Here is a 27,829-nt window from a genome sequence, read left to right as displayed (position 1 = left end):
TATATATATATATAAATCCATTTCGAATTTTAAAAATGACCACAAGTTAAGCTGGGAAAGCAACAAATACCAAGCAACCTCACATGAGCTCACTTCCTTTCTTAACACCTTTGACCTTGACAGAGTTGATGGAAAGCTAGAGATAAGGTTTATTAGAAATCAGATTATTTTTCACTCAGTGGCTCATGTTTGGAAATGTGACCGTACAATGATCCACAGCAAACAGGTATAGATAATATATAAATGCATTTATTATAATAATTTGAACAGAGTCCAGTATATATAACTTGCATTTCTGATGAGACAAACATAACAGAAAAAAAACAAAGATAGAAGACTGGGAAACAAATGTGAGAAATCATCTTTTCTGTGCATGCTGTTTTCACAATCAGCTGTGCAAGCCAACCCAAACCAGTATGGCTCTTGCCTACAAAATCAAAATACAATTCTTTTTTTTTTTCCCAATATTGCAGTGGTCAGCAGCATATCTTTTTCTGACTGAAGAGCTTTTTTTTAAAGACACTTTATACTGTTTTCATGGCATGCACACTGCGTCTGCAAAACAAAAGGTGACTCTGATGTGATGGTGCTGTAGTGAAGAACAGGAATAAATGCGTTATTAACAATGTATCTGTCCAGACATGTGATACATGAAAAATGATTTGCCATGAAGGCATCTCTTGTTATGAACCTGTTTTTAGACATGTGTGTGTGTGAAAGAACTTGAAATACAATGTTTATCATATAGAGATGGCAGACAATCACCCGGAAATACCATGATATATTGGAATAGAAGATATAACACGCACTAGGCACAGAACAATACTATTGCTATTAGAATCAGGTTTTACCCAACTCTCTATTCTACAGAGACATTAAACACCGTATTCTTTATTCTCTTACTACGTTCCCAATGAGGGGGCCACTTCTGGCTGTTCAGCCCTGCACATTAACACTACAGAATCGGGAATAGAGTAAGCTGTTAGTCAACTGGCCCCTGTACAATAGTAAGTACTGATTTTACAGATACCAGGTTGCTATCATCTCTGTTTAGGGAGCGATCCCATTCCGAATGCATCATTTTCATTCAGACCTGCCCATACTCGGTCAACACTATATGATGAAAGAAAGGCAAACCTAATTATGCATTTGCACTAGGACCTTGAATCCAGTTTCCCCCTCACACTTTTATTGCACAATGGCCCTCTATCCTTAAAGCTGTGTTTGAGGCAGCAGCATTGTAGAGATTGTACCAGGACAAGATCAATCACCACTTTACAGTAAGTAATATATGTTAGTTCAGTAGAACTCAGTGCAGTAATGGTGATGCTGTCTCATTACTGTTTGTCTCCTTTTGATATCCAATTTACTTATGGAAATGACAGGATACTCTGATTAGAATATGGCTAAAACAAATATACAAACAACAGGAAAAAAAAACAGAACAGTCTAGTTAGTAGAAAAAAAGTATAAAGTAAGCATAAAGTGTGGAAATAATTCATGAGGAACACGAATTCCTATATGTATTTGATTCCGAAGTCACCATGCGCGTTACATTTTCACATCCGGTCTCTAGCACTGCACATCATAGTCATATAAAAATAAAACTAAATACAAATTAATCTGAAATAAAAAGATCAGCATTGCACATCTACATTTGTCGTGTATATATACTCAGGTTATTATAATTCCGTATATTAGCAGACATAACACATAGCATAAATCAGAGCCACATCGTGTCCATCGTCAAGTAAGACGTTTGCATTGCATTGCAGTATTGAAGAGACTGAATAAAGTAAGCAGTTACACTTAAGTGTACAGGGAGGTGCTCATAAATAGGCATTAAAGTCCATCAAGCAGTATACAATAAGCCATAAGGCAGCACAGACTGTCCATCCAGCATTTTGATCACACACATAGTCTGGTCAGCTGACAGTAGAGCTGATGGCAGAAATGATACTCAGAAGTTTATCTGACCTCCAGGAGATGATTCAGGAGTCCCAACTCCAGCAGGACACACATTTACACTAAAGGATAGGTTAGGAATGCACTGCCTCCATTTCTTCTATCCACAGAGAAGAAGGCTAACATTAGACACTCCTAAGAGGTCAAAATGATTCAGCTGGAATTCCTGTTTCCTTTTTCCTAAATTAATGAAAAGTTCTTTACTCTGTATTCCAAATTTCCCATTCACAATCGTTTCTTTAGCATCATGTTCAGCATAGGCAGAGAGTAGGATTTTTCATACTATAACAGTATCATACACAGTGTCCAGTAATCCATCCAGATGAACTTAAAGGGAAAAGAGAAAACCCATAAGATCACCCTATAAGTCCTTCATGAATTAAAAGATCAGAAGTCGAAAAATGTGACAGGTTCACATGATAAACAAATCTTTTCAATTCTAAGGTAGCTCAATCAGACTTAGAGCCTCAGATCTATGGATGACAGATCTACCCAATGTAGATCCATTGTAGAATCCCTTGTTTTATTCGATGTACTTCAGTAGATCAAGGTGAGATTATATCTGCTTCATGTGTCCAAGGAAGAACATAGATGAAATGACAAAGATCATCAGTATGCTGATAAGACTTTCCAGACCAAGGGCAATTCAGTCATAGCACAGGACAACTCTGTGTTTGTAATAAGAAATCAGTTCCAGCAAGTTCTCAGTTACCCCAAAAGTACAATCTATAAACAGAGCCAACAGAAGAATATTGAGTAGAATAGTGGTTGATGGGGCTTTTTTTTTTTGGCTGTGTGACAGGCACTTGCTCATATACTGTCTTGTACATATTTTAGCCTGTTCACATTAAGAGAGTTCACAATATACAGGGCAAGTGAGAGATTGTCAGTTGGTAGAGACGCTGTTCTGTAGCTCCACCAGCCTTCATGCTTTTTTATTAATAATGAGTTTGGTCATCATTTTATACTGGATCTAATACAAGAACTCTGAAAAAGTTGAACTGGAAAAATCATTAACTTAAATAAGCATGGCAAAAAAACCCAAAAAACACCACGTTCTCTATTGGCACTACTGACCCTCTGCTGTCACACCTGATTATCTAATTGAAAGAAACTGAAGCAGTAAAAATAAAATCATAAAAGGAATGTCAATGTGCAAAAAAAATATTCAATTCAGTTTAGTTAATGAAGACATTGCACAGGTTTGCCTCCACAACATAATTGTGATCCAAATCATAATATCAAGTATAAACTAAAAGAAGTGTAGTAACTGATGTCAAGCCTTAACGTTCGGACTTGACTTTGTATCGCAGCACTAGATAAGTGGCCAACCGTAGAATGAGGAAGAAAATCCCTAACACTATGAAGTCCACGTAGAGTTTTGCGTCTTCTACGTCCAGTAGCTGCAACACCTCCTCAGGCTTCTGGAACTTACAGACAAGGCCTGGGCACTCCAAATCTGTTCGGTTCATACCATAAATGGATAGGATCACACCCTCAAAGCCATACCTGTGGAAGCATGAGTTAAACTGCATTATAACATAGATCTCTTGGAATTCTCTATTCTGACTGGTCAGAAGGTTTGCATAAATTTTCTATAAACTCTGTAAGGAGATGTTTATTTATCAATCTTGTTAGGAGTCCCCAAAGTCAGCACTTTGTAAGACTGTTCCTTTATGCTTTCCGACCTGCTGTATTTTTGTCTTATTAAATTCAAAAGAGGAGAAATAGAGGCTGGTGGTGGAATGATTTAGTTGTTATAATATATAGAGTTGTTATAATGTTATAATGTATAATGTTATTATAGATATAATAGATATAATATAGATAGAATAGATATAATAGAATATATGTCATTCTTTAATACATACATTTAAAACATACAGGTTAGTGTTAGCAAGTGCCTGTGGCATAAGAAGAATAAACCACCTTGCTGATTCAGGAATAGATCAATGGCTGATTAACGTAAAAATGGACCATCTCATCCATGTTGAACTGCATATATGCCTACTCGTGCCTTGCAGCAGCATGAGAAAAATAATAAACATTTTTTTATCTTGAAATCACAAGAACAAATATCAATGGATTTTTTTTACTTCTACTACAAGCAAAAATAGTTCATACATTATACCGTAGATAAGTCTACACAGTCTGCATTTAAATGTTCACTTTTCCAAAACGGGAAACTGGTTTGATTTCATGCTGATTATTTGTTTTAAAACAAGATCTTGGCAGCCGCAGACTGTTTTTAATAAATCAGGCCAAGAACGCCAGCGTTTGATCACATTTTCAGATTGGTTCCAAAACTAGCACAACATGACGTAAACCTGGCAACCTTACCATTTTTTTTATGTTTACATTTATTTATTTACTTAATCTTTATATCTATTTATATTTACATGTAATATTAACACTAAAACTTTTTATTTGACAGCAGTTGCTATCTAAATGTATCAGTATGGCCTCAAAAGTTCAAAACATTTCAGAAAGGAAAGAGATTTAAACTTTATACATCTGGCACCCTGCAGCCGCAAATGGGACATTTTTCCATTAGTTAATAAAAGAAAGTTAATTATTAAAGGAGATCTCTGACTGCAATTGCAGGGCTGTTAACTTATCCTATACTTTAAATAATTAATTTTTTTTTGTATTGAATCCAGGAATATAGATTTAGTGTAAGTCAGCAGGCCACCAGCTCTAGAAATCCTAAATGGAGCTTTGTGGATTAGTTCTGCTACAGCATGAGATATTGCATTTATAATTATAAAGGCTGCCACTGACCTGACATAGGAAACATAGGAGCTCCACTGTAGGTATTTTGGGATGGTGTCAAAGTTGACGAAGAAGCCAGAGAAAAGCAAGACTGGAATGGCTGTCACTGGCCCTACGAATGTAGCCACCTACAAGAAAAATAGTGAGCTCAAAAATACTATTTGTTGACGAAGAATCAAACTGGATGTGTATACGTATTTTATATGTATTTTTGATGTATTTATGCACCTGCAGGGAAGTGGAAGCAGCTCCAATGAGGAGGCCCAGCGACTGAGCCACCAGGGCAGTGGAGGTGGATAGAGCCATGAAAAGCACGTATCGGCCCACTTCTGGAGGCTGTTCGGTCATCCAGTACACTATACTACAGTACATTATGGGACATAGAACCTGTGTGTATGGGTGTGGGTGGGGGGTTGTTGGGGAGGAGGGAGAGAGAGAAAATGTCTGAGTTTTTTTTCCATAAAACAGCATCCAAAGGCTTCATGTTTTAAATAATCCATATGTCAATGATAATATTCAATGAATAAGAAAGCCTATTGTCAGATGAATCTACTGTAATCTATCTCATCAGACAATGATTTATCAGGAACAGTTTACTGGGGCACAGCAACACAATACCCATGGTTAAAAACTACTACAAATATCTTGTGAAATGCCTTTTAGTTAACGTAAAAAGAGTAAGCACATTAGACATTAAATTTTTTATTCCATCTGTAGGCAGAGCTGATCTGCCTACATTCTAATCTGTAGCCTAGAAAATGTATAAAGAAAACACCAATAAAAAAACTACCCAGATGTACAGCCTGGACATAATGTGAATCAAAATTTTATCTCAGCCCTGGGCACTGGCCCAGATTGGACTGAAGGCTAAAAAACAGCTCATAGCAGCGACTATGCGGGCAAAGGAATTTCAATGCAAGGACTATATGGAGCAAAATAAAGAAGGTTTTTAAACTGTCTATAATGCACCATATCAAACTTTTGGGTGCAGCCCTGTAGTGTCAGGCATGGTTAGCAGAGTCAGCCAAACACATGTGGTTAACTACTTATGGATAGAGGCATACAGCTATGGCTATATTTGGATGTTCAGTTCCAGCAGGCTATCCACTAGGAAGCAGGCCAGCTGGGACACATCCACCCTCCTTGAGCACAATAAGACAGCCACACAATAAACTGAGAAAGATCCCAAGAACCAGTATTAGTCACAGAGAAAGGGGCAGCTCCAACTCTCTTGAGACACAAGATTTTTTCCCCCAAAGAAAATAAATGAAGAGTGCATCAACCAGTTAGAACTGAAGGTGACCTAGCTGGCCCTCAAATTCTGCCTACTTGTATTGATCCAATCCATCAATATAATGACAGTCAGGTTCATCAATCACCAGAGTGGTGAAGGGTTTAAAGAACACTCTTTGTTTTACACAGAACCTACGAAACTGGGCTCACCGTCAGTTGTCAAGGAACACATATATCAAGGAGAATGACACTTGCACCCTGAAAAGTGCAATCTATCAAGTGAGTTTACTTTTGGATGTGGTTTTTCCTAGTGAAACTGAACAGCCTTGTTTAGGACAAGAAGCAGTAGCCCACAACTGACCTCATAACCTACTGTATACAGTCTCACATCCTCCACTGCTACAGCAAATAAACCTCTACTCAAGATCCCTCAAAGAGCCAGCAAGATCCTAGGTCACAATGGTGCTCTTACTAGTAGTTTGGATGCCCTGGCTAATCCTCCTCAGCTGGACTCATCGTCACCATTAAATGGGGAGGTGTGACACCTCCAGCCAGGCAATCTTGGTATGGTTGGCAGACTGATGATACAGTATATAGCATTTATAGAATAAATAATATTAAAGCCATACCTGAAATGGGATGTCAGCCATGGTCTTGGCTAGGTAGTAGGCTTTTAAACTGTACCAGTAGTTCAGATGCTCCCTTATAAACACTGACATCTCCAGAGGAACTGGGAAAATAGCACAGAATTACTCATTTGATGAGAATTTTACACTACAAACAACATTATCTTTCTGAATATCCAAAAAAAAAAATCTGTAATCTTAATCGCAGTTTTTAGTTTACTACTATACATCACTGGTAAAGATAAACACATGCATATATGCTGTCTTGTAGTGCCAAGTGGGTGAAAACTACACTACCCATCAACCCTAATTCTTTTCACTAATTGCATGGACAACGTAAAACGGAAGCACAACAAAAATCCTTACATGTGAGGACAGTGGGCATTAATGCAGCAAACATGAGAAAGAGCATGGAGAAGAAGAGAAATCCAGTGTTGTTGAACACTTTGCTGGCATCATTGCCAATGTTCAGGTACAGCAGGCCGATTAGTACTCCAATAGACAAGTGTGACATCACCCTCAGATGGGTCAACACCTGGATACACAATTACAAATCGTCAAATATGTATGGAATTTTGAAATATAACTTGCAGTAAAGTTGACACAATTTTAAGAAATCTTACCATGTCTCTGCAAATAGTGACAAAGGTTCTTTTGAAAAGAATGCAGAACTGTGTGAGCGTGCTGGTGGCAAAAGTATGCTTTTCAATGTGTCCTGAATCCTGTGCAAACAGAAGCGAACAGGTGTGAAGCAGATCAGTGCAATAGTTAACATTATTTGTTCACCAGAGTGTGTACGTGCCACTCACGCTGTTACACTGAGTTGGGCAGGACGATGTAGGATCATTCTTGTCACTAGAGTTCTTCTTGCCACCTTCTGAACACATGCCACCCTGCACTGCCTCGAAAAGCACAGGATTCAAATCACCATACTCTCCTGATGCCACCTCGATTACTGTAGAAAAACAGATAGAAAGCACACAGAGATTACGGAGAAGATTTAGAGATTTGGCAGATCACTACTGTGTCTAAAAACAATTTAGACGGTAGAAAAAAAACAGAACATTAGAATGATTGATGATATTACTGCACAGATAATCTACATGGCTAAAAGTTTGTGGACACCTCACCATCACATCCATATGCCATTTAAACATCCCATTCCAAGTAGAATTTGTTCTTTGCTGTTATAATAACATGCACTCTTTTGGGAATGCTATACACTAGATTTTGTAACGTGGCTGTGAGGATTTGCCCATAGTGATGTTGGGCGAAAAAGTCGGGGAGGCAGTCAGCTTTTCAATTCATCCCAAAGGTGTTCAGTGAGGTTGAGGTCAGGGCTCTGTCAAGGCCAGTCAAGTTCTTCCACAACTTTGCCAAACCACCTTCACTTTATGCATAGGGGTGCTGTCAGGTTAGAGGCTGTCTAGGGCTCTTAATACCAGTGAAGGAAAATTGTAATGCTACAGAATACAAAGATTGTGAGCTTCCAAGTTTGATTAAACAGTTAGGCCCAAATATGGGTGTGATAGTCAGGTGCCCACAGACCTTTGGCTAAATGTTTGTCATTGTCATTTAGCCTGCCTATCTGTGACTGAATCCTCCATGATTAATTGTGCCAGATCCGGATAGCAATTTGTGATCTGGAGGACTAATGTCTGATATGATTGTGAACATTCCTCAGGCACTGTGTCTAGTATATATCCTGTATGGCTTGTCTCTGATGTGATTCTGCTATTCTAACCACTCTCTGGAAAGACTTACAGATGGTGACAGAGCAACAGCTGTACCATAGAAAGATGCAACCAGTAAGGATGATCTCTATGGTATAGTGGGAGCTTCCAGGGATGTTGGTGAGAATGTTAGGGTCCAGTCCAACCTCTTCATGAATTCCAAAGAGGTGAGATCAATCAATGAAATGTACATCAAAGAATTAAAAGTTGCTACTCTTTCTATAACAGGGACTATTGCTACCATATTTCACAGCACTCCAAAGTGTTCAAAATACACAAAAGGTGTTATTTTGCTAGCAAGAAATAATGCATCAATAATGAGTCTGACCCAATAAAACCTTTCACACATTTAACTAATTTTAACTAATACACACAGTGTACATACTGAAGTCTGCAGGATTGTGGTAAGTAGGGCAGTGGAGTCCGAGGTTCTTCAGATAGGGGATGAGGTATGGAACTGTGCCTTTATATATGCACTGCCCTTGACTCAAAATATACAGCTGTAATACAGAGCACAGAGAGTAGATAAAAATTACATAATATTGGCGTAATAGCTTATTTGTAAATTTGATAGTATTCTGTGGAATTTTTATTAGCAGTTAATGTAATCATTTTAGCGAGTAAGCACTACAAGCCAATCACTGTGAGAAAAAATACCACAGCTGAAGTGCGAACTGGTGTGTGCTAGCTAAAACGAACTAGATTTATCTCGCTAGTTATTTATCTCATGTATACCTGCTGATTAAGTCATGAAAATGATTAGGTTTATCTATTTGTTTTGTTTTAAATGTCAGATACTGTCTGGTACCTTGTCAAACATCTCAAAGAGTTTAGCACTTGGCTGGTGGATGGTGCAGATGATAGTTCTTCCACCCAGAGCAAGAGACCTCATTAGAGAAACCACCTGGTAACAGGATGCACTGTCTAGACCACTGGCACACACACACAAAACAGTTGCAGGTACAGTATTCTAAATATGAGCTACTGCTTATCTACACATGCTGGCTATTTTATTAGGAACATCTGCTCATTTATGTAATCCACAACAACCATACCATATCATAGTCAAATAGCCATGGCATAGACAAAGTCAATGAGATGACATTTTTCCCAATCTGATGTTTAATGTGAATGTCTGTGTTTAATGTGGACATATTCTCATGATAAAACTGCCACATGACTGTGTTTAATGTGAACATACACTCATTATATAACTGCCACTTGACAGGCTGAATCAATAACAGATTGGCTGAATAGGCAGATTGAGAAAAATAGGCAGCAGTACAGGTGTTCCTAAGAAAGTAGTCAGTGAGTACACCTTTAAGTGGTTACATACCTGGTTGGCTCATCAAAGAACATGACCGGGGGGTTGTTGACGAGCTCCAGTGCAATAGCCAATCGTTTACGTTGACCTCCGGAGAGAGCGTGTGTACGAGTTTGTGCACTCTCCTGAAGGCCTAGAGCAGTGAGGATCTCATTCACCTGCCGCAAATGTACGCATGGTCAATGTTTTCGTACATGAAACGTATTAATAAGAACATTTTACAACTTATTTGTTTATATAAGTTTGTCATTGTACAAATACTCACCAGTTCTTTCTTTACTTCCATGTTCTCATTAAGCTTAAGGTTAGCTGAAACCTACAAGAGAATGTTTACATCACTGAAAGGGATTTGAGTATTGGAACAGCATGGTGTGCAGAAGCGTATGATAAGTAAATATTTTTTCAACACAGAAAGTCTTACCATCATGGCCTCACGTGTGGTGAGGTGTGGCAGCAGCATGTCATCCTGCATAATGTAACAGGACATCTTCCTGAAGGTGCGGAGGTCACGTGGTCTCCCATTTACCATGATCTGACCCTCCATACCAGTCTCTCTGAGAGAGAGACAGAGAGAGAGAGAGAGAGAGAATAATAAATGTGGTAAGATAAAAAAAGAAAACAAAAAATAAAGAATAAAGCCAATACAACCTACAATTTCCAAAAACATATACCTAAGTGGACTTGTATTTTATTGTGTATGAAACGTATCTCAAGAAAGAAGGAGAAGAAAGGGTAAAAGACATACAAAGAGGAAAAAAAGAAACAAACGGAAAAGGTAAACAGGTACATGACATATTGAAGAGCAGCTCTGTTAGACTGATAATGATTATTAAGCAGCTATGAGGGCAACTGGAATAATGTGTACAGGTGCAAGGGCCACTGGGAAATATAGCACTGAATAAATACATTATAAAAATGTTTTACATTTTTGAATTTAAATGGATGGTGTAGTATTAAAGCAAATGAAAAGACAGAAAATTGGTTCTAGGAGAAGAATGAATCTTCATGAATATTCTCTATCTCTCGCTCGGACTCACCTGTACCCAGCAAGAATATTCATGAGGGTGGACTTGCCAGCCCCAGAAGGCCCCATAATCCCAGTGAGCTCTCGGCTGCAAAACTTCCCAGACAAACACTTCAGGAGTGCCTTACAACCTGCACATATCAGATACATATCAGTTTAGCTCATTGTGCTCGTCCAGCAAAACATTTCTAATATTCTGCAAGAATGAAAAATGCTATTAGACATGAATAAATAATATGCCTATTCTTTTATAAAATTCTGACTGCAAATGTGTGGTCTGTGAAACCCCTTCGCACTCACTGTGTAAGTAAATCACACTCGGCTAGCGAGCTTTTCGACATCTTTATGGAATATCTTTGAACCAAGTTTATTCGTATTATCGCTTACATTATAGCATCTACACAATCCCTTGCCTGCCTCTCTCTCTCTCTCTCTCGCTCTCTCTCTCCACCCATCTGTCTTGAAGTTAATAAGGCATAAAAATGCTGTGTTACTAAGAAACCATAAAGTTCTCTATACTCTCTGAGATCTCAAATCTTAAAGGATAAAAGTGCTGACCCCGAAAACCCTCCATAAAAATGTTTAATAAAACGTCTTAAAGAAAACCTCAACAATTACACACTTCTTTTTTGCTGTGTTTATGTGCCAGCCATAAAATTCTCAGTAAAAGCATTTTTCTGTACAGAAATTACAATTAACCAATATAAACCTATGATTTCTCTTATTGCTGGAACGACCTTCTGTCCACCTTCTGACCACTCAGATGTGAGAGTTCAAGAAAAGTGTGGTATAAATGGCCTTATCTCTGGAGTAATTGTACAATATGCAGCATAGTAGTGTGTGTATATATCAGAAGACTTGTCCATCGTCTCCAGCGTCCACCTCGTTGTTGACTCATTGTAGAATTGGACAACAGTGGGCATAAATGATTTCTTGTACCTTTATCTGTCTCCTGGAGAAGCAGTTCTGCTGTTTGGACAGTATACTATAGAGGGGGTGTTTGTTATTGTCCATCATCCTCTCAAAAATATTCACCACATGCTTTTTACTTCTGAATAGAGTAAAATGTTCAACATGAAGAATGTTTCCACACATAACTGTTTTCTTTCCTTCTATTTAAGAATTAGAGCAGGCGGACATTGGGATATCAGTCAGATATAGTCAAGATATTCAAGCCAACCTAATGTGTAAAGCTCAACCATAAATTAAATTAAATATTAAAAACAACTGGTGATATGAACCAACAACATGGATTCTTAAGGAATAAGAAAAGAAGATGGGTAGTTTTACAACTTTGTTATCTGCTTTAAAGACTTTTACACAGGCAACACCTCATCCTCATGACTGCCAACATATGGGTGTTACTTTATGAAATGTAATATAATAATATAACGGTCAGTCAGAATGTAATTTCATGCACTGAGTGATTTTCCTTTCTTTTTCCACTGAACTTCATTTTCTTCTCTATAATTCATTTCTGCTTATGCTGTATGCCTCCTTCATTAGTCATTCGGCGTTTCTTTAATCATCTCAGCACACTGATTGTGTGTCAGTCTTTTTAATACCCTGTCGCACACAAGGAACTACGAGCTCTGACCTGCAGACATGTAGGTGTTCATACTAATGCATAGTGTGCAGCACAGCATGATGGAGTAAAACACTCTAATTAGTGGAACAAAGATATCTTCCCAGAAACCCTCCCTTTTCCACCGTGAGTACAGTATAAATCATATCCGAACCATATCCAACCAGAATTAAATTGAATGTACGGTAAGATTCAAGTTGTTTTATTTGAGAAAGGTTTTTATCATGTACATGAGCTGATGATGTGTGACAGCGACACACTGCTCATTCTGGAAAAGAGCACAGCATCTACACATCCAGACTACAACTACGACTACACATATTGCTTCTGGAAATGAACTCTCTAAAAGAAACTTCTTTGGAAAGCATTTCCAAAATTATTGGCACCCCACAAAATGAGCACAAATGATAAATTAGCAGAAGTGACATTTTTATTCTGACATATTTTCTCAATATACAATATTTCCCAACATTATTTTCTGCAAAACACTGGTTTCAAAATTGCTGGCATTCCCAAAGCATTTAGACAAGCCTTTTGTGAAGAAAATGCCAACAAGGTTTCTTTTTGCAACATACAAAAAGAATCTAGAAAGATCTTCATGCAGAACATTTTAAGCTACTTCCTAATCGCAATATTACACATGTGGATGTCACTTCAATTGATTTCATGTGTCTGGGTTGATATGAATGCTTGTTTGGGCTCAGTATCTTGAGGAAAGATTCATCCTGACAGAAACAACTTAGCTTTGGGTTTAAAATATCCCAGTGCTTAGAAGAATTCCTGATGCCGACAATATTAGGCCCTCTGGCAAAGAGCTGGCAAACATCCACAGAGCATCAGTGATCCACCACCATTTTTTCCAGTCATTGTGGAAGCTTTTCTTCTATAAAATTCCCAGGTTTCTTTTAATTATTTATTTATTTATTTATTTATTTATTTATTTATTTATTTATTTATTTATTTATTTATTTATTTATTTATTTTATTTTATTTTATTTTATTTTATTTTATTTTATTTTATTGATATTGTAGTGGTTGGTCTCATCGTTCATGCCAGCATGTCCAAGCAAAATGGCTTGGGGTTGTGGAAGCAGTTTCTAATAGCTCATTTTGATTCAATAATGTTTCTACCATCCCCCAATTTCTTTAATCTTTCTACATACACTTCACTTTAATAGGAACATTTGTACCCTTGTTCTCAGTGTCTTTGACCATTGCATACTGGTTGGTATCTACAACCCACATTGCTCAGAGGTGAATGACCAGACATTCCAGGTAACGAGAAGCCCATGGTCAACAAAAAAGCACCTTGTCAAATCACACATGTCAAATCTTGAGAAGACCACATTTGGTCCCATTCCCATAAGAATCTGAGGCTACATTGATCACAGACTTTTTTCTTTTTCACACAATTCTGTGTAAACTATTTAAACTCTATAAACAAGGGGTGTCCAGTCATATCTGGAATGGGCTGGTGTAGGTGCCTGTTTCATTCCATCCAAGATTAACTGATTAAACAGAATCAGACATGGCTCCTGCATAATTGGAATAAAGACCTGCACCCAGACACCAGCCTTTTACAAATAATACTGGACACCCCTGTTATAAAGCGTTGTGTGTAAAAATCCCAGGATTTCAGAAATCCTGAAATACTCAAACTGGTCTATTAGGCAGCAAAAGTCATGCTATGGTTATGCATGTGACATACTGATATTTGTAGTGAAAGTTAACTGAAGCTCTTGACCTGTATCTACGTGATTAAATGCATTGCTCTGCTGCCACATAATTGGCTGAATGGATAATTGCATGATTGAGAAGGGGTCCAGGTGTTCCTATTAAAGTCTACAGTAAGTATCTTGTTAACAAAAAGTGCTATTATTAAAAACATAAGCGATTTATTTTAGAGGAAAAATGGTTGTCCAAAAGTACAAGTGAAGTGCTTGTCTAGTAGAAGTTTAGAAGTTTCTTTTGTCCACTCTTCTAAAGGGTGCCAATAATTTTGGATTTGACTCAAAGAGGAAGTTTAAACGTGAATGACAGTCCATACGAAAGAGATCACACTGCCAGAAGCACCATCTCCCTTAATCAGACTATTCACGTGTGTATTCTTCTCTTAGCTCTAAAATCACTCTGTCTCCATGTTGTAATACAATCTGAAAGAGCCAGACAGGGACAGAGAGTGAATGAATGGAACGCAGGTACATATCCGTCGCATCGTCTTAAAACTATCAGTGCTGTGTGTGGCATGCCAATGAATCAGCCACATGATGTGTGTCGCATACTGATCACCAAACAAATGAATTCAGTGCCCTGTTTTGTGGTGCAGCTGATAAATGTGAATTACGGACTAATTTAGACTCACGTTGATGTCACTGTGCACCATCGGTCTGTCATCCTGCTGACATCATTGATAAAAGCCACCTCTCTGATGTTTTCCTGGATGTGTCTCTATCTCTTTCCTTCTCTTTTTCATTCTCAAATGCAATGTAATGTTTTATTTTCCCCCCAATGTTTTCCTCTTTATGTTTCATTAGACAATCTAAATAAGCCAGGCAGGAACTTTCAGTTCTGCTACAACCAGAGGGAACGGCGAGTCAAGTCTGCCATCTGGAAAACAGACGCCCTAGTCTAGAACAATAGCTCATATCACAATGACATGCTTTCAGGCTTTGTATTACTCATCTAGGATCAGGCAAATCCCTGTTGGAAATCAAGGAAATTCACCTTTATGATTATAAAAAAAAAAAAAGTCCACGTCTAAAATCCTGATGCAAGACTTGAATCTGATCAAACTACATCCTAATTGCAGAAACTCACTGTCTCACCCTTCAACCATGAGTTCATTAACCTGATCATATGAATCAAGCTTTGATTAAAAACCAGCTGCAAAAAGCCAAAGAAGAAAACACATGATAAAAGAAAAGACGTCTCGTTCTTCAGCAGAGATTTTAATCTTATGATATTAGGATCATTTTCTCATTGAATATGTGATCATTTAATAAGTCACTAATTAGATACAGCTATTATGTGTAAGAATCTGAATTAAGTTTTAAATGGGGGAACGGATGTCATTGAGTTGAGTTGAATTGAGTTGAGTGCAAGCAGCTGCTGAATAATTCGACGCTTCCATGATTGCATGTGTGTATGTGTTACACATCAGCGACAGCTCTGTGTGTGTATGTATGTGAGAGAGAGAGAGAGAGAGAGAGAGATTCAGTATGAAATTTTAATGATCATGATTCAGCAATATGTCATTACAATTTGGGGTTGCACTATTAATCATAATTTCACCATGGTCATGATTTTTAGTATCAACAAACTAATTTCCTAAACTGTCTGTGATAACAGTTGAGTCATTCTAGTGCAGTAAATCAAAATATTTATATGCTTTATCTTTTCAGGTGCATACTGATGGTTATATTATTATAATTGTTCATGATGTACAGGGTGATATGCAAGCGCATTTTATGTTTGTGTGTGTGTTTTTTTGGTTCTTTATGCAAAATAAAAAAAAATTATAATGGATGTCTTTCCTTCTAAACTGCCAGAATAATTATGATTGTTAAAATGAAAAAATTCGAGAAATATATCAATAATGAGAAAATGTATGTAGCATGTGGTAGAATCTAGCAAGAAAGAGAACGAGAGGCAACGTCAATCGTCAAATGCAGAAACTGGAAGACGCAGAAAGCAAATAAATCACATGGCACTCGGGGAAGGGGGAGATCAATCAATCAGAAGGTTAAAAAAACAACAACAACAAAGATAGTGACACAGCGTGACATTTACACTGGGATGTTAAAGGAAGGAACAAGAGCTACATGTGTCAACACATTTTGTCTCATATACTGTAGATTTCATTGTTTTCTTTTATGATACTACGCTTACAAAGTAGCTCGGGAAAACAGGCCAAATACAAGCCCTTCAAAATGAAATCATCTATAAGTGTAACATAAAGAGTATGAGTAAGAGTAAGAGTAATACACAAGATGATTTGGGAAAGCGGCCCTTGAACTGCTTTTGGAAGATGGGTCAAGAAAAAGAAATGTGTCATTCTGTCAGAAATGAGAGAGGTGTGTGTGTGTGTGTGTGTGTCCTAAGGTTTTATCTGAAGTGGAAATATGTTGCCTGACAGAAAAACATACCAGAGCGAGGATGCTGTCTAACAGGTGTCTAATATCACAATAAATCAAAGCCACGTCTTTTATCAGCAATTTGTATCAAAGCCTCCATGACTCCATGACAGCAGAGCCACCTGAAGCTGTTCATAAACAGGAATACAGAACAAATAAACAAATACCTAATAAAATAAAAGGAACAAAATATTATGTGATTTTCAAAAGCAGAACTGTTGCTGTAAAACGGTAGTTGGCAGGTACCCATATTCACGATTTGCTATTTTATATGTAAATAACATAGACGGGAAAATTATTTCCTTTTAGATGATCCGCAGGATGCAAAGATGATACGCATTTCTCACAGCGGCAGTTTTCATCCGCTCATAGTTGCATTAATATGTAAATACCTGTGAAACATTTTAGTTCCTGTTGCATTATAACATTTACAAAGAAAAATAATAACAATAGTTACATTTTTTTCGTTTTCATTCCCAGCAAAAAATAGACAGCAAAAAATCCTCGGTCCTAAATGTTTTGCTTTTACAAAGCATTGACACTTTCATAAACGTCACCACACGCATCTACTGTATGTATATATTTTTCTATTACAACCAACAACACATTTAAATTCATCTATTATTGATCTTAGTGGAGCATCAGCCAGCAGTATGCGCTTTTTTAAATACATAATAATAACATATTAAAATGAGCAATACCTGAATATAAACCTGTGATCTGAAATACAGCTGAGGCTATTATCTGAGCTACTGTGATTGAAAATTCAGATTTAATTGTGGTATTGATTATTAATGCTTCATTAATGGTAAAAATCACTAGTAGTGCTCCACTATGCATTTGAATTAAACAACCGAAGTAAGAAATCATGCAGAAGTCATATTAATGTTAATGTTTCAGATTCTTTTTTTATTTATTTACCCACATTAATGTTTTCTTGTCTTTTACTTCAGTCATTTAGCTTGATTTAGCCTAGTGGTTAAGGTGTTGGACTACTGATTGGAAGGTTGTGAGTTTGAAACCCACCACTTCTGGGCCCCTGATCAAGGCCCTTAAACCCCTATATAAAATGAGATAAAACTATAAGGGTGCCTGCTAAATAGGTAAAAAAAAATATATATTTTCAACTCAATTTTGTGCAGAAATAAACTGATTTCTATTACCTGGACATGGTCACTGCATATGATTTCATATGATTTGAGTATAATGGTTGCTGAAAATTGTTCTACTGACGTGTTATAACTTAACGTTACAGTAAATTTGGGTTTTGTGGTTCCTGCATTTGTCCTGTGTGTGCATGTTCTCCCTGTGCTCTAAGGGGTTAACTCCGGGTTCTTCAGTTTCGTCTCCAATACAAAGACATGCACTATAGGCCAACTGGCATCTCTAAATTGTCCATAGTGTTTGAACAGGCGTGATGTGTTGGCACCCTGTCCACATTGTCCCTCACCTTGTGCCCCAAGTCTATTGGGATAAGCTCCAGATACCCAGTGTAGGATAAGAGGTAGACGATGGATGGCAAAGTATGCCAAGAACAACGTATTTATTCAACACTTGGCTTTTCATTGCCAAGAGCAGAACATTAATATGAACTCATGAATATTAATATTTTTTGAGTTCATAATTGTGATGATGTAAACAGTGAAATTAGTTAATTAGAAAATTCATTAAAGCCTTAAAAAAAGGTAATGTATAATCAAAGTTTACAAATTGAGATGCATCATGACGCATAAGGAAACTGATTTAAATTCATATTGTTCCACCGTGAATAAAAATCAGATCGGATTAAATGGTCTCTAAAGATCCTCAGCCCTACTAGGAGTGTGTATCACATTGTTATTCATACTGTTCTGTCCCGTGCTGTGTGTGTAAGTGTATAGATACATCGATATGATTTCACCATCCTCACACCGCCCCCCCCCACCGCCCCCAGGGGGCTGAAGACTGTGTCAGCATTATTTGTGTCGCCAGCCTCTGCTGACATGCCAAAGACAAGCACGCTACATGGGTGTGTTACTGGTGTAAGTTTCTCTCTTTCCTGTATTATAGAATTTAATTATAGAGCAATTACAAGGTCATGAGTGAGAGAGCGTACATGTCACTGCTGAAGCACACAGCACTTTAATGTTATAACACATTGTATGTGTGTAAACAAGTAAATGGCTAATGGACCAGTTTTAATCCAGAAGGTTAGTTAAGCACAGCGGATAGCTCAGCAGTGTGTTGGTGTACAGAAGTGAATTATTGTCTCAACTTTGCTGAGTAAAGCACTACACAAACCCTGAGGTGGCGAGAGCAGAGGGTGGAGAGTGTGTGAAAACATAAAATGCTGTTGTGTGGGTGTAAGTGTTTGAATGCAGTCCTTTATATTGTATGAGTTAAGAGTTATAGTCTAAAAAAGAAAATGTGGAAGTGGAAGAATAATGCGCAGGGAGATGCACGATAAATCATCAGCATCGATCCCTATAGTAAGGGAGAAAATGAAAACATTGCCTCTGCTATGTGTCACTTTGAGGAAATACAGTTTAGCAGCCTACTTCTTTTCTGGCACAGAAGCCCACAATCCATGTAAGCTTGGCAGCAGAAGCTTACAAGTCACTTATTGGCAGTTGAATCAGAGGTATAGCATTATTTTATTTTTTATTTTTATTAAAAAAAAAAGAAAAAGACAAAAAAAAACCCTGCTGTGCACTGGTAAGTTATAAAATATGTTTACATGCACCCATTTACATCAGTCTAAATGATTTCAATCTGATTGCAGATTCAGACAGTAGTGTTTAATGTACTGTTAATATTTTTATCCATTTCATTATATTTTTCAAACAAAACATTTGAAAGTGAAAAGCATCTGCTGGTCACGTTCGCTCCACTGCGCTGCACATGTACTCAAGGCATTTTTTCGACTGAGAAAAATGTAAAAAGGTCATTTTTTCCTATTTCTTACATTGTTTCAGATTTACATCACACCTTTCAAGGAAATTCCATTCGGATTGAGCTCAGTCGGATCGATTAAGGTGTTTTTGATGGAGGCTTTTCAATTTGATTGAGCTATCGATCCGATTTCTAATGGATTATTTGGTTGCATGTAACACTGAGTAATCGGGAGAAATAAAGCCTGAAGAGCCCTAAACTGCTAAGCAAAGAGGGAATATTATACAAAAATATTATAAATTTAACAGGGGTGTGAAGGGTTTAACAAAATCACCTGCGGACTGCAAGATTATTATTTAATTTATTTTAATTTATTATTTAAATTATTGAATTTATACTACATAGTATATTACTTCAGGAAGCTAGCTAACTATCGTTTGAATCCATTTCCCTTATGATTTTTTTTTACAGTTGAACCCCTGGATATTATCTGTTTAACAGTGGAGAATGAATGGCATGGATTTTACAAAAAGGAATTATTTCAAGTATTTTACCAAAATAATAAAATCCTGTTTTTAGATAGACAGATTTTAGATTTCTAACCAGTATGATGTTTTGTTTTGTTTTTTTTATCCTAGCATGTACAATACAATATTCTTCCTCATCACCTCACCATTATGACCCACATTTCTAATCAATACATTAATTAAAGAAATGCTGTACGCAAAAAAAAAAAAAAAAATCCCTCACACACTTTCACTGGATCTTAAGTGTTTCATAGAATTGAACTGAATCCAAAAAATGTATCCAATCAATGAAAATATAACACGACAATGTGTATCATCACTTAGTAATTAATAAACAACTTAACTGCTAACTTTAAAAAATCCTAACTATGTTATGAACTGTAATAAGCTCAAACCTCTCCTCCTCCAGCAGGGGCCCTCATGAATAGTGTAGGAAAGCTCTGTAAACTCCAGGTTTACAGCCGAACGCCGGGGCAGGTGTGAGAACCTCTGTGCATCTGTGATATGGTTCTCCACTTTCTTCAGGTGAGTCAAAATAGGTGCATCCGGAGGGGCTCCTCCTGTCCGCTTGGTCATTTGGTCCATGGGGATGGAGACCGACCCTGGCTCTACGGGTTTTTCAGCCATTCCAGCAATCTGAAAAATCAGAACGTGTTGAAAAGATCACATTGTCACATGCGACTCCTGGATTTATACAGCTTCTAACTTCCTGTTTTTTTTTCCTGAAATGTTTTGGTTTGTTTTAGTCTGGTCTCATTAGTGCCCATGTATATGCGGTAGTTTTCATAAGTATTCACCCCTTTGACCTTTTACATATTTGGTAGTGTTACGACTTACATGAACTTAAACTGATTTCAACTGTGATTAAATGTCACTGATTGACACAAAATAGCCCATAATACTGAAAAAAAGGGAGATCAGTATAGTTAGCAAAATGAGAGAAGCTAATTAGGTGATTTCCAATTACCATTTGTTGTACCAGAACTAATTTAGCTGGGTTTTCAAGGGTCAAATACTTACAAAAACCTACCTTTTTTATTATTATTTAGAAGCACGTTACAAATAAGAGGAGTGGATATTTATGCAAGTCACTTTCAAAAATGTGTCTTTTTGTGTTTTGTAAGTTTCTCATATTATAATCAGCAATTAATTAAGGTGACCTGTGGTCCCAGATTCCCCTATTATATATTCATAGTTCCCTTTTTCCAAGTTCATTGTTTTCTAGTTCCCATCACTTTGCTTATCTAGTTCCAGGTTATTATGATTTATGGAACAGAGATCATATGATAACACCCAACCCCCTCTGGGTCAAATTTCTTGGATTATATAAAGAGATTATAGACTGTACAAAGGATTAAATCTGAACAAGATAACTCTGTAACAGTGAATATATCTCACAGAAGTAGAAACGAAAAGATAAAGCGAGGTGCTTTGATGCTTAATGAGTTCTTCTGCACTTACAGTTCCACAGCTGTGAAGGAATGAAGAATCAAAGGGGAAAAAAAGGATAAAAACAGAGTCTAATGAGAGCTGGATTTGTTCATTATCTGTGATGAACCACGATTCTGATGTGTGCGAATGGAACACCTGAACACAATTCAATTACCAGCGCAATTCTTCTGAACTAAGTCTATCATTATTTGTCTTGGAATTTAAGTGGTTCAATAAACCCAACTTGCAAAAAAAAATGGCTGTTGGCATTCAGATTGGTGAGGTCTGGGACAAAAACCAGCGTGCGGTGAGGTGCAAGTAATCTGATCATAGAGGATAGTACAAGAGACATAGAGCTGCCTGAGCCTTACTCTTAATTGAACAAGCTTACAAGATCACAATGCGTGCTGCTATCTCTTTTCTCATTCTGTTGTTCCTTTACTTTTGGTGTTTATGTAGTCTAGCTTTGGTATGATTTCAGTCTTGATTAATATTCAAAGTAGACACAGTTTGTTAGTAGGAATCCAATAAACACGGTCTAATATGAGCGTGAAGTACATGTGTCATGACGGGATGCGAAGATGGGTACGAGTGCAAATTTATATTGTGAACAGTGCAAAAAATAGACAACTGAAACTGTGAGTAAAAAACAAAACAGAGAAAACATACAGGCTATGAATAAAACTATGGCAAACAGGGCTACAAACAAACTAGACATCAACAAAAGCTTGACAATAAGACACTGAAACACAAGAACTAATATAAGTGTGGTAGTAATAGGTCATATATGTATATGTGTACATATATATATATATATATATATATATATATATATATATATATATATATATATATATATTTATGAGGGATGTTCATCAGGGTGAGGGGGATTGTATACATGTCCTGGGGCTAATGGGAATTATAATCAAGGACCAATTCATCAAAACCACGACAACATGACACCAAATTATTATACTTAAGTATAATCTATGTACGGTAAAAATACAACAAATTTTTCTCATTTATAAAGTTTACAGTAAAGTATAAATGTTTGCCTGGGCCAAATTGAACTCATATTTTCCTCGACACAGCTCATTTGTATTTTCTGACACCCACAAAACCAAATAAATGTTCAAGGCCCTTTTTCCACATATACAGCAACATTTCTTTTTTCATAAGGATAGACTTAATTTATGGGTTTGTGTTGGCTCGCTTCCTTTATTTTTCATATTCTTTAATTAATGGCAGTAGCAAACGTTTTTCAACAAAACAACACAAAACTCAATGGCATTCTTAGTCCCTGAACTAGTAAACGACTATGAGGATGTTTTTGATAGAGACTAAAAAGCATTTCTATAAGCTGCTTTAGATAATCACATCTGCTAAATTCTCTAAAAATAATCAAACTAAACAATTTTAACTTGCCATTATAAACTATATTCATATAATATAAATGCATTATATGTGTGTGTATATATATATATATATATATATATATATATATATATATATATATACATACACTGAACAAAATTATAAATGCAACACTTTTGTTTTTGCCCCCATTTTTCATGAGCTGAACTCAAAGATCTTAGACTTTTTCTATGTACACAAAAGGCCTCAAATTTTGTTCACAAATCTGTCTAAATCTGTGTTAGTGAGCACTTCTCCTTTGCCGAGATTATTTCGTCCACCTCAGAGGAGTGGCATATCAAGATGCTGATTAGACAGCATGGTTATCGCACAGGTGTACCTTAGGCTGGTCACAATAAAAGGCCACTCTAAAATGTGCAGTTTTATCACACAGCACAATGCCACAGATGTCGCAAGTTTTGAGGGAGCGTGCAACTGGCATGATGACTGCAGGAATGTCCACCAGAGCTGTTGCCAGTGAATTGAATGTTTTGTAGGTCAAATTGAATGTTTTGTAGGTCAAAACATAATTTTTTTTTACAGAGTAAAGGGTTCAACTACAAATACTATAAAGAATAGTAAAAATATGGCAAAATAATGCCATAAGTACTGAAAGTAATTGCTAATTGCGACAACAAGCTAACAAACAATCCAAAATGCATCCTCAGATATATAACATAATAAATGCGTCCTCAGATAATAACATTTTGAGATTAGATATGTCAAGCCGTTACTCGAATAGCTTTTTGCCACATATATACAGTACCTTAATTAATTAATTAATTCAGTTAATTCAGTTAATTAATTTTTAGCCCAACTTTTCTGTTACTCTTTCTATCACTGTGATAATAATAAAATGATCATTTGTTTCAGTTTCATAGGACAAGTGAAAACTCTTTGTTGTGGAGAGATAAGCACGCCCATGCTCATATGTGGGAATGCAGTGGTCAAAACTCCGGAAGTGTTTCACGAAAGTACGGCTCCGATTACACTCCAACAACATCATGGTGATTCATAAGAACCTTATGAGTAACACTGAACACATACCCAAAACACTGAACACGCACCAGTGTGCTACAGGTGCAGAGAGTACAAAGCATAAGCATGATGTGAAAACAAAACTCAATGCAAAAGACTGAAAAATTAAAAAAATCGGAAAAACTTCCTTTTATCCTATTGTCCAGACTAATAATAATAATGATGATGCCAGCTTATACAGTCTGACCACACATTCCATCTCATGGTAAAAGGAAAAGAAGAGCAATAGGCAGCAGAAGGGAAAACACTATTGACCGCCCCAAAGAGGGCATGGCATCAAATGTGTTATAGTGTTACGCATCAATAGCAATGCACTTAAGCTTGGCTACTAGATCCTGATGCTTCCCTAAAGAGCACCTGATATCTCTCTCTCTCCCTTTCTCTCTCTCTCTCTCTCTCTCATTAGTGTTTCTGCAAGATATTGCCAGCTAGCACATCATCCCAATAAAGCAGCGATTATCCAGTCTACCGTGTTCGCTTCATCATGAGATCATAGCTTTTTCCATAGAATAAAAATGTAAGCTTAATGTATATGATCTACATCAACAATCAACTTCAGATAGACTCTTCAGTAGCATTTAAATCCTTTCTTCTCATTAGATTCCTCATACCAGCCTTGCTAAGAAAAAAAAAAGCTCTGACATCAATGTTAATAATAGATCAGTGGGTTGGCTGGAACAGATTTTTTCACATACCTTACAGGTTAAGTGGCACTTCAAGCAAGCTGTAGCAGAGAAAAACAAAACCTGTAGCTGTGGAGTGTGAGACAGAGTCTAGCCAAAATAGGCCAGTGACAGGCTACCAATCGTCCAGGAAAATCTAGGCATGATGCACAAACAGTAAACCCACCCAGACTGAATCCACAGACAGAAAGTGCTGCAATTATGCATTATTCCACTTGAGGATTCATGGTAAGGTGTGCGTTTCTGAAAATCACATATTCTCTGGCGAGGAGGTGAGGGGTCAGGGTGGGGTGTCTGAGCAGAGGTCTTTATTGATTGACTTGCCATCACTGGCCTTCTATTACCACCCTGCCTTGGTTTCGCTCACTGCAGGTAGATAGGGAGGAGCAGACGAGCTGTGATCACAGACCACCAACACGGCTTATCTTCAAACACTCAGACACCAGGATAAAGAGATTTCATCAAATCATTACAATGGAAATACACCGGGGTTATGCAGTGTGTGAGCTGACATCTTTCAAACATGTGCGTTGGAAAGGTTTAATGTCTCCTAGACCTCTTAGAAATTAGAAACAGACACTCAAGTCGGTGACGGTAACCTGAGTACATCACTATGTAGAGTTATCAATGCTTCAGCTGTGATTTTCGATGATGTGACACATGAATACGCAGCACCTGCAAACAGAAATACAGAAACATGCACAAGGACGGACGCCAGCGCTGGTACAGCGTGGTGCTGATGGATAAACTTACTCTTTTTTTTAGTCAAATTGTGATGAACACGTCTCCAGCTGGCTGATGCTCTTATTTACCTACATAAACATCCGTGTAATCCTGACATGCCCGAATGGATCACACCGGATTCCGCACAAAGACTCCGCAACACGTCCGGAACACAGTTCCTCCTGTAGGAATCAGCTACATCTGGCATCCATTCCGGAAAAATCCTAGGAAGACGACAAAACGCCAAAAAACCAAAACATGAATGACAGTCATGAAGAATGAAAAGGATGCATCGACATAAGAGTCAATCATCAGAGCTGAAGTTACATTCCGGTCAGCTGACGGAGAGGCAATCCGTCATTTCAGTCTTTACTTCTGTAAATAAGTCTGCCGGAGGACAGGCGCGTTCACTTCCGTTTCCCGCATCAGCATCCACACCGGATCGGTACCGCAGCAGTCCAACAGGGCGGGAATTCAGTGGCCGGTCAGGCTCCTCTAGCCTCAATCCTGACACTTTACAGATCCAAATCGGTCGTGTGATGCGAAAGATCCCTGTGCTGAATGCGTGCAGATGTCGAAAAACAAAATCCAGATGTGCAGGGCCGGTTGAAAACAGTTTCTGCTCAGGCCTGTCGGCGAGGTGATGTAGAAGGGGATGAAGCACGCGTGTGGGTGGGGTGGGGGTTTGGAGGAGTAGTCATCTCTGCAGAAAGCTCAGAGGGCGGGTTGGCGATGTGCCATATGCGGTCACGGGACAGGTGGGGATCTCGAGTTTCCCCACGGCTGTCCAGGATGGTCCATCATGTGCTCTACGCTGACATGCCATTACGGTCCATTTGGGTATTTAGGCAGGTAACTGGATCTTGCAAATGACACCATATGTCCTTGACATGTGATCAGTGATAAATATCTGTTCCAGCGCACAGATACAGGCTGACATGAGTGTTTTGTAGAATTGTATCTATAATGGCGAAATGCGACAGATCCACGATTTCAGACATAAGTTAGGAAGAGCATCTGAGTGGCAGAACCCAAATAAATACAAGACAAAGTTGTTGCACATATATAGAATATAAATTATTGCCCACATAGTCTAATTTCTCTACAGTCGTAACAAAACTGGTCAAAATATGTCTAATTTTATTTATTTAACAATAAGAAAAAATTAGGCGGCTTGGAGTCTATAGCATGATACAGCTTTTGCAAAGGAAATGTATCTTGATATAAAGTTGATGCTCTTACACTCGTTGACGTAAACAAACAGGCGCTGTGTCTTTAAAGAGCGCATCTGCGCATGCGCTGGTGCTGATGCTGCAGTGCTCGGGTTATTTTCGGTGAAACGACCGAGGTTACTCGCGTTCAAACGACGCCCTACATCACCCGTGCACAGAAACCGAAATACACCAGAACGGAGCAGTGCTTTCTTTTCCTCTCCAGATCTGCAAAATCAGAAAATAAAGTCAGAAAATGACTCACTGTCCTGAAATCACGTTAAGAGAGTTAATCTGTATTGTAGCTTAAGGTGCACACTGGTGGCACTGAAAAAGTCTCATCTTTCCCCAGGCTTACATTTAATTGATAAGAGTAAAGGGTTTGAGTAATTATGTAGACTTCATCAGTACTTGGATGTAATAACGACCACAGTGTTTAAGAGTTAATTAACTCTAGGTTATTGAGCAATGCTGTACTTTCCATGTTACTGGGGTGGAACCTCTAGGTTGTACCTTTAGTATATATCTTTTAGGGTGCATGAATTGTGCCTTATACGTTAGATTTACCTAAATGCTAATCATGGCCTGTTTATGAAGATTACAATTTCCACCTGAAAGATGAAGGGTACTCTTGAAGGCAGCACCTCAGATTAGGAAAGGTATAGTTTCAGTCTAATAGTTTCACCCCATTAACACCCCATTAAGCCCTAGTTCATTTATGGGCATCTGCATTACATACAGTATTATCAAAGACGAAATTTAAAACAAAAATTCTACCACAGAAAACAGTATAATGAAGGAACATCTGTAAAAACCCCTCATTAAATGAATTTACAAGTAATGAAATACAGACTGAAGTTTATCAAATTGTACTTTTCTCAAATAATTTAACTCTACATTCACATATTTTCCTCATCTTTCTGGGTATCAGTTTTGTTTATGAAAAGTTTATTCAATGTTTAAAGGCCAATATTTTAGCCTTTATTCTTAGTCCTAGTTGTGCCCTCAATTAAACAATACAATTTTCTTTATTGAGCCAACAAATAGCAGCACAGCAAAGCTACAGAACATTTATATTTTATCATTTTACTTTTGAGTGTAAAAAAAATTCAAAGATTTTCAAAAAGGATTATCAACAACCAATAATGTTAACCTTCTGCTCACAGTTTTGACAATTGCTATATCAAATGTATTATATTAGAACATTAAAAAAAATATATTTTATACTGTATATCTTCTTTCTGGCTTTGAACATGTGATCAATTACACCACACACACACAAATATTCATATATCAAGATAACATTTAGTTTAAATCTAAATTCTTTAGATCTTTCCAGAAAACCTTCAAAGGTCAAAGGTAATAGTGGTCATTTTTACATTCTGCTGATTACATCCTATGTTCTGCATGACCCTTTCAGGTAGAATAAGAGTAAAAGAATTCTTAACGGAAAGACAGACATAAAAGAAAAAACAACAGCCCATTTCAGCCATTTATTGGACAGTTTATGTCTCTTAATTCACAGAGGCTATATAAC

At 37.4% G+C, this 27,829-nt stretch overlaps 1 protein-coding gene across 1 annotated transcript; it reads right to left on the bottom strand.

The window, feature by feature from the left end:
* Positions 1–257: 257 nt before the first annotated feature.
* On the bottom strand, positions 258–26,297 carry abcg4a (ATP-binding cassette, sub-family G (WHITE), member 4a). Its single transcript, XM_058383547.1, has 16 exons — positions 25,409–26,297; positions 25,112–25,305; positions 20,189–20,429; positions 10,691–10,808; positions 10,075–10,207; positions 9,919–9,969; positions 9,666–9,811; positions 9,138–9,261; positions 8,715–8,829; positions 7,406–7,551; positions 7,220–7,318; positions 6,963–7,131; positions 6,600–6,700; positions 4,966–5,124; positions 4,747–4,865; positions 258–3,474 (listed from the first exon to the last, which is right to left on the bottom strand). Exons 3-16 carry the CDS (start codon positions 20,418–20,420, stop codon positions 3,249–3,251), a joined length of 1,938 nt encoding a protein of 645 aa, XP_058239530.1. The 5' UTR covers positions 20,421–20,429; positions 25,112–25,305; positions 25,409–26,297; the 3' UTR covers positions 258–3,248.
* Between the last annotated feature and the right edge of the window lie 1,532 nt (positions 26,298–27,829).

This window comes from Hemibagrus wyckioides, linkage group LG28 (assembly GCF_019097595.1).
Source record: "Hemibagrus wyckioides isolate EC202008001 linkage group LG28, SWU_Hwy_1.0, whole genome shotgun sequence".
In the NCBI taxonomy this organism is placed as follows: domain Eukaryota; kingdom Metazoa; phylum Chordata; class Actinopteri; order Siluriformes; family Bagridae; genus Hemibagrus; species Hemibagrus wyckioides.
The sequence above is the reverse complement of the archived record's forward strand: the minus strand, read 5'-3'. Positions and strand labels throughout refer to the sequence as shown.

What these genes read in the sequence shown, in the direction of transcription:
- abcg4a (XM_058383547.1), bottom strand. Translation starts at nt 20,420, where the DNA reads ATGGCTGAAAAACCCGTAGAGCCAGGGTCGGTCTCCATCCCCATGGAC. An exon ending in CCACACGTGAGGCCATGATG is followed by an intron (nt 9,970 to 10,074) that starts GTAAGACTTTCT and finishes ATTCTCTTGTAG; the next exon opens with GTTTCAGCTAACCTTAAGCT. An exon ending in CTGCTTCCACTTCCCTGCAG is followed by an intron (nt 4,866 to 4,965) that starts GTGCATAAATAC and finishes TTTTTCTTGTAG; the next exon opens with GTGGCTACATTCGTAGGGCC.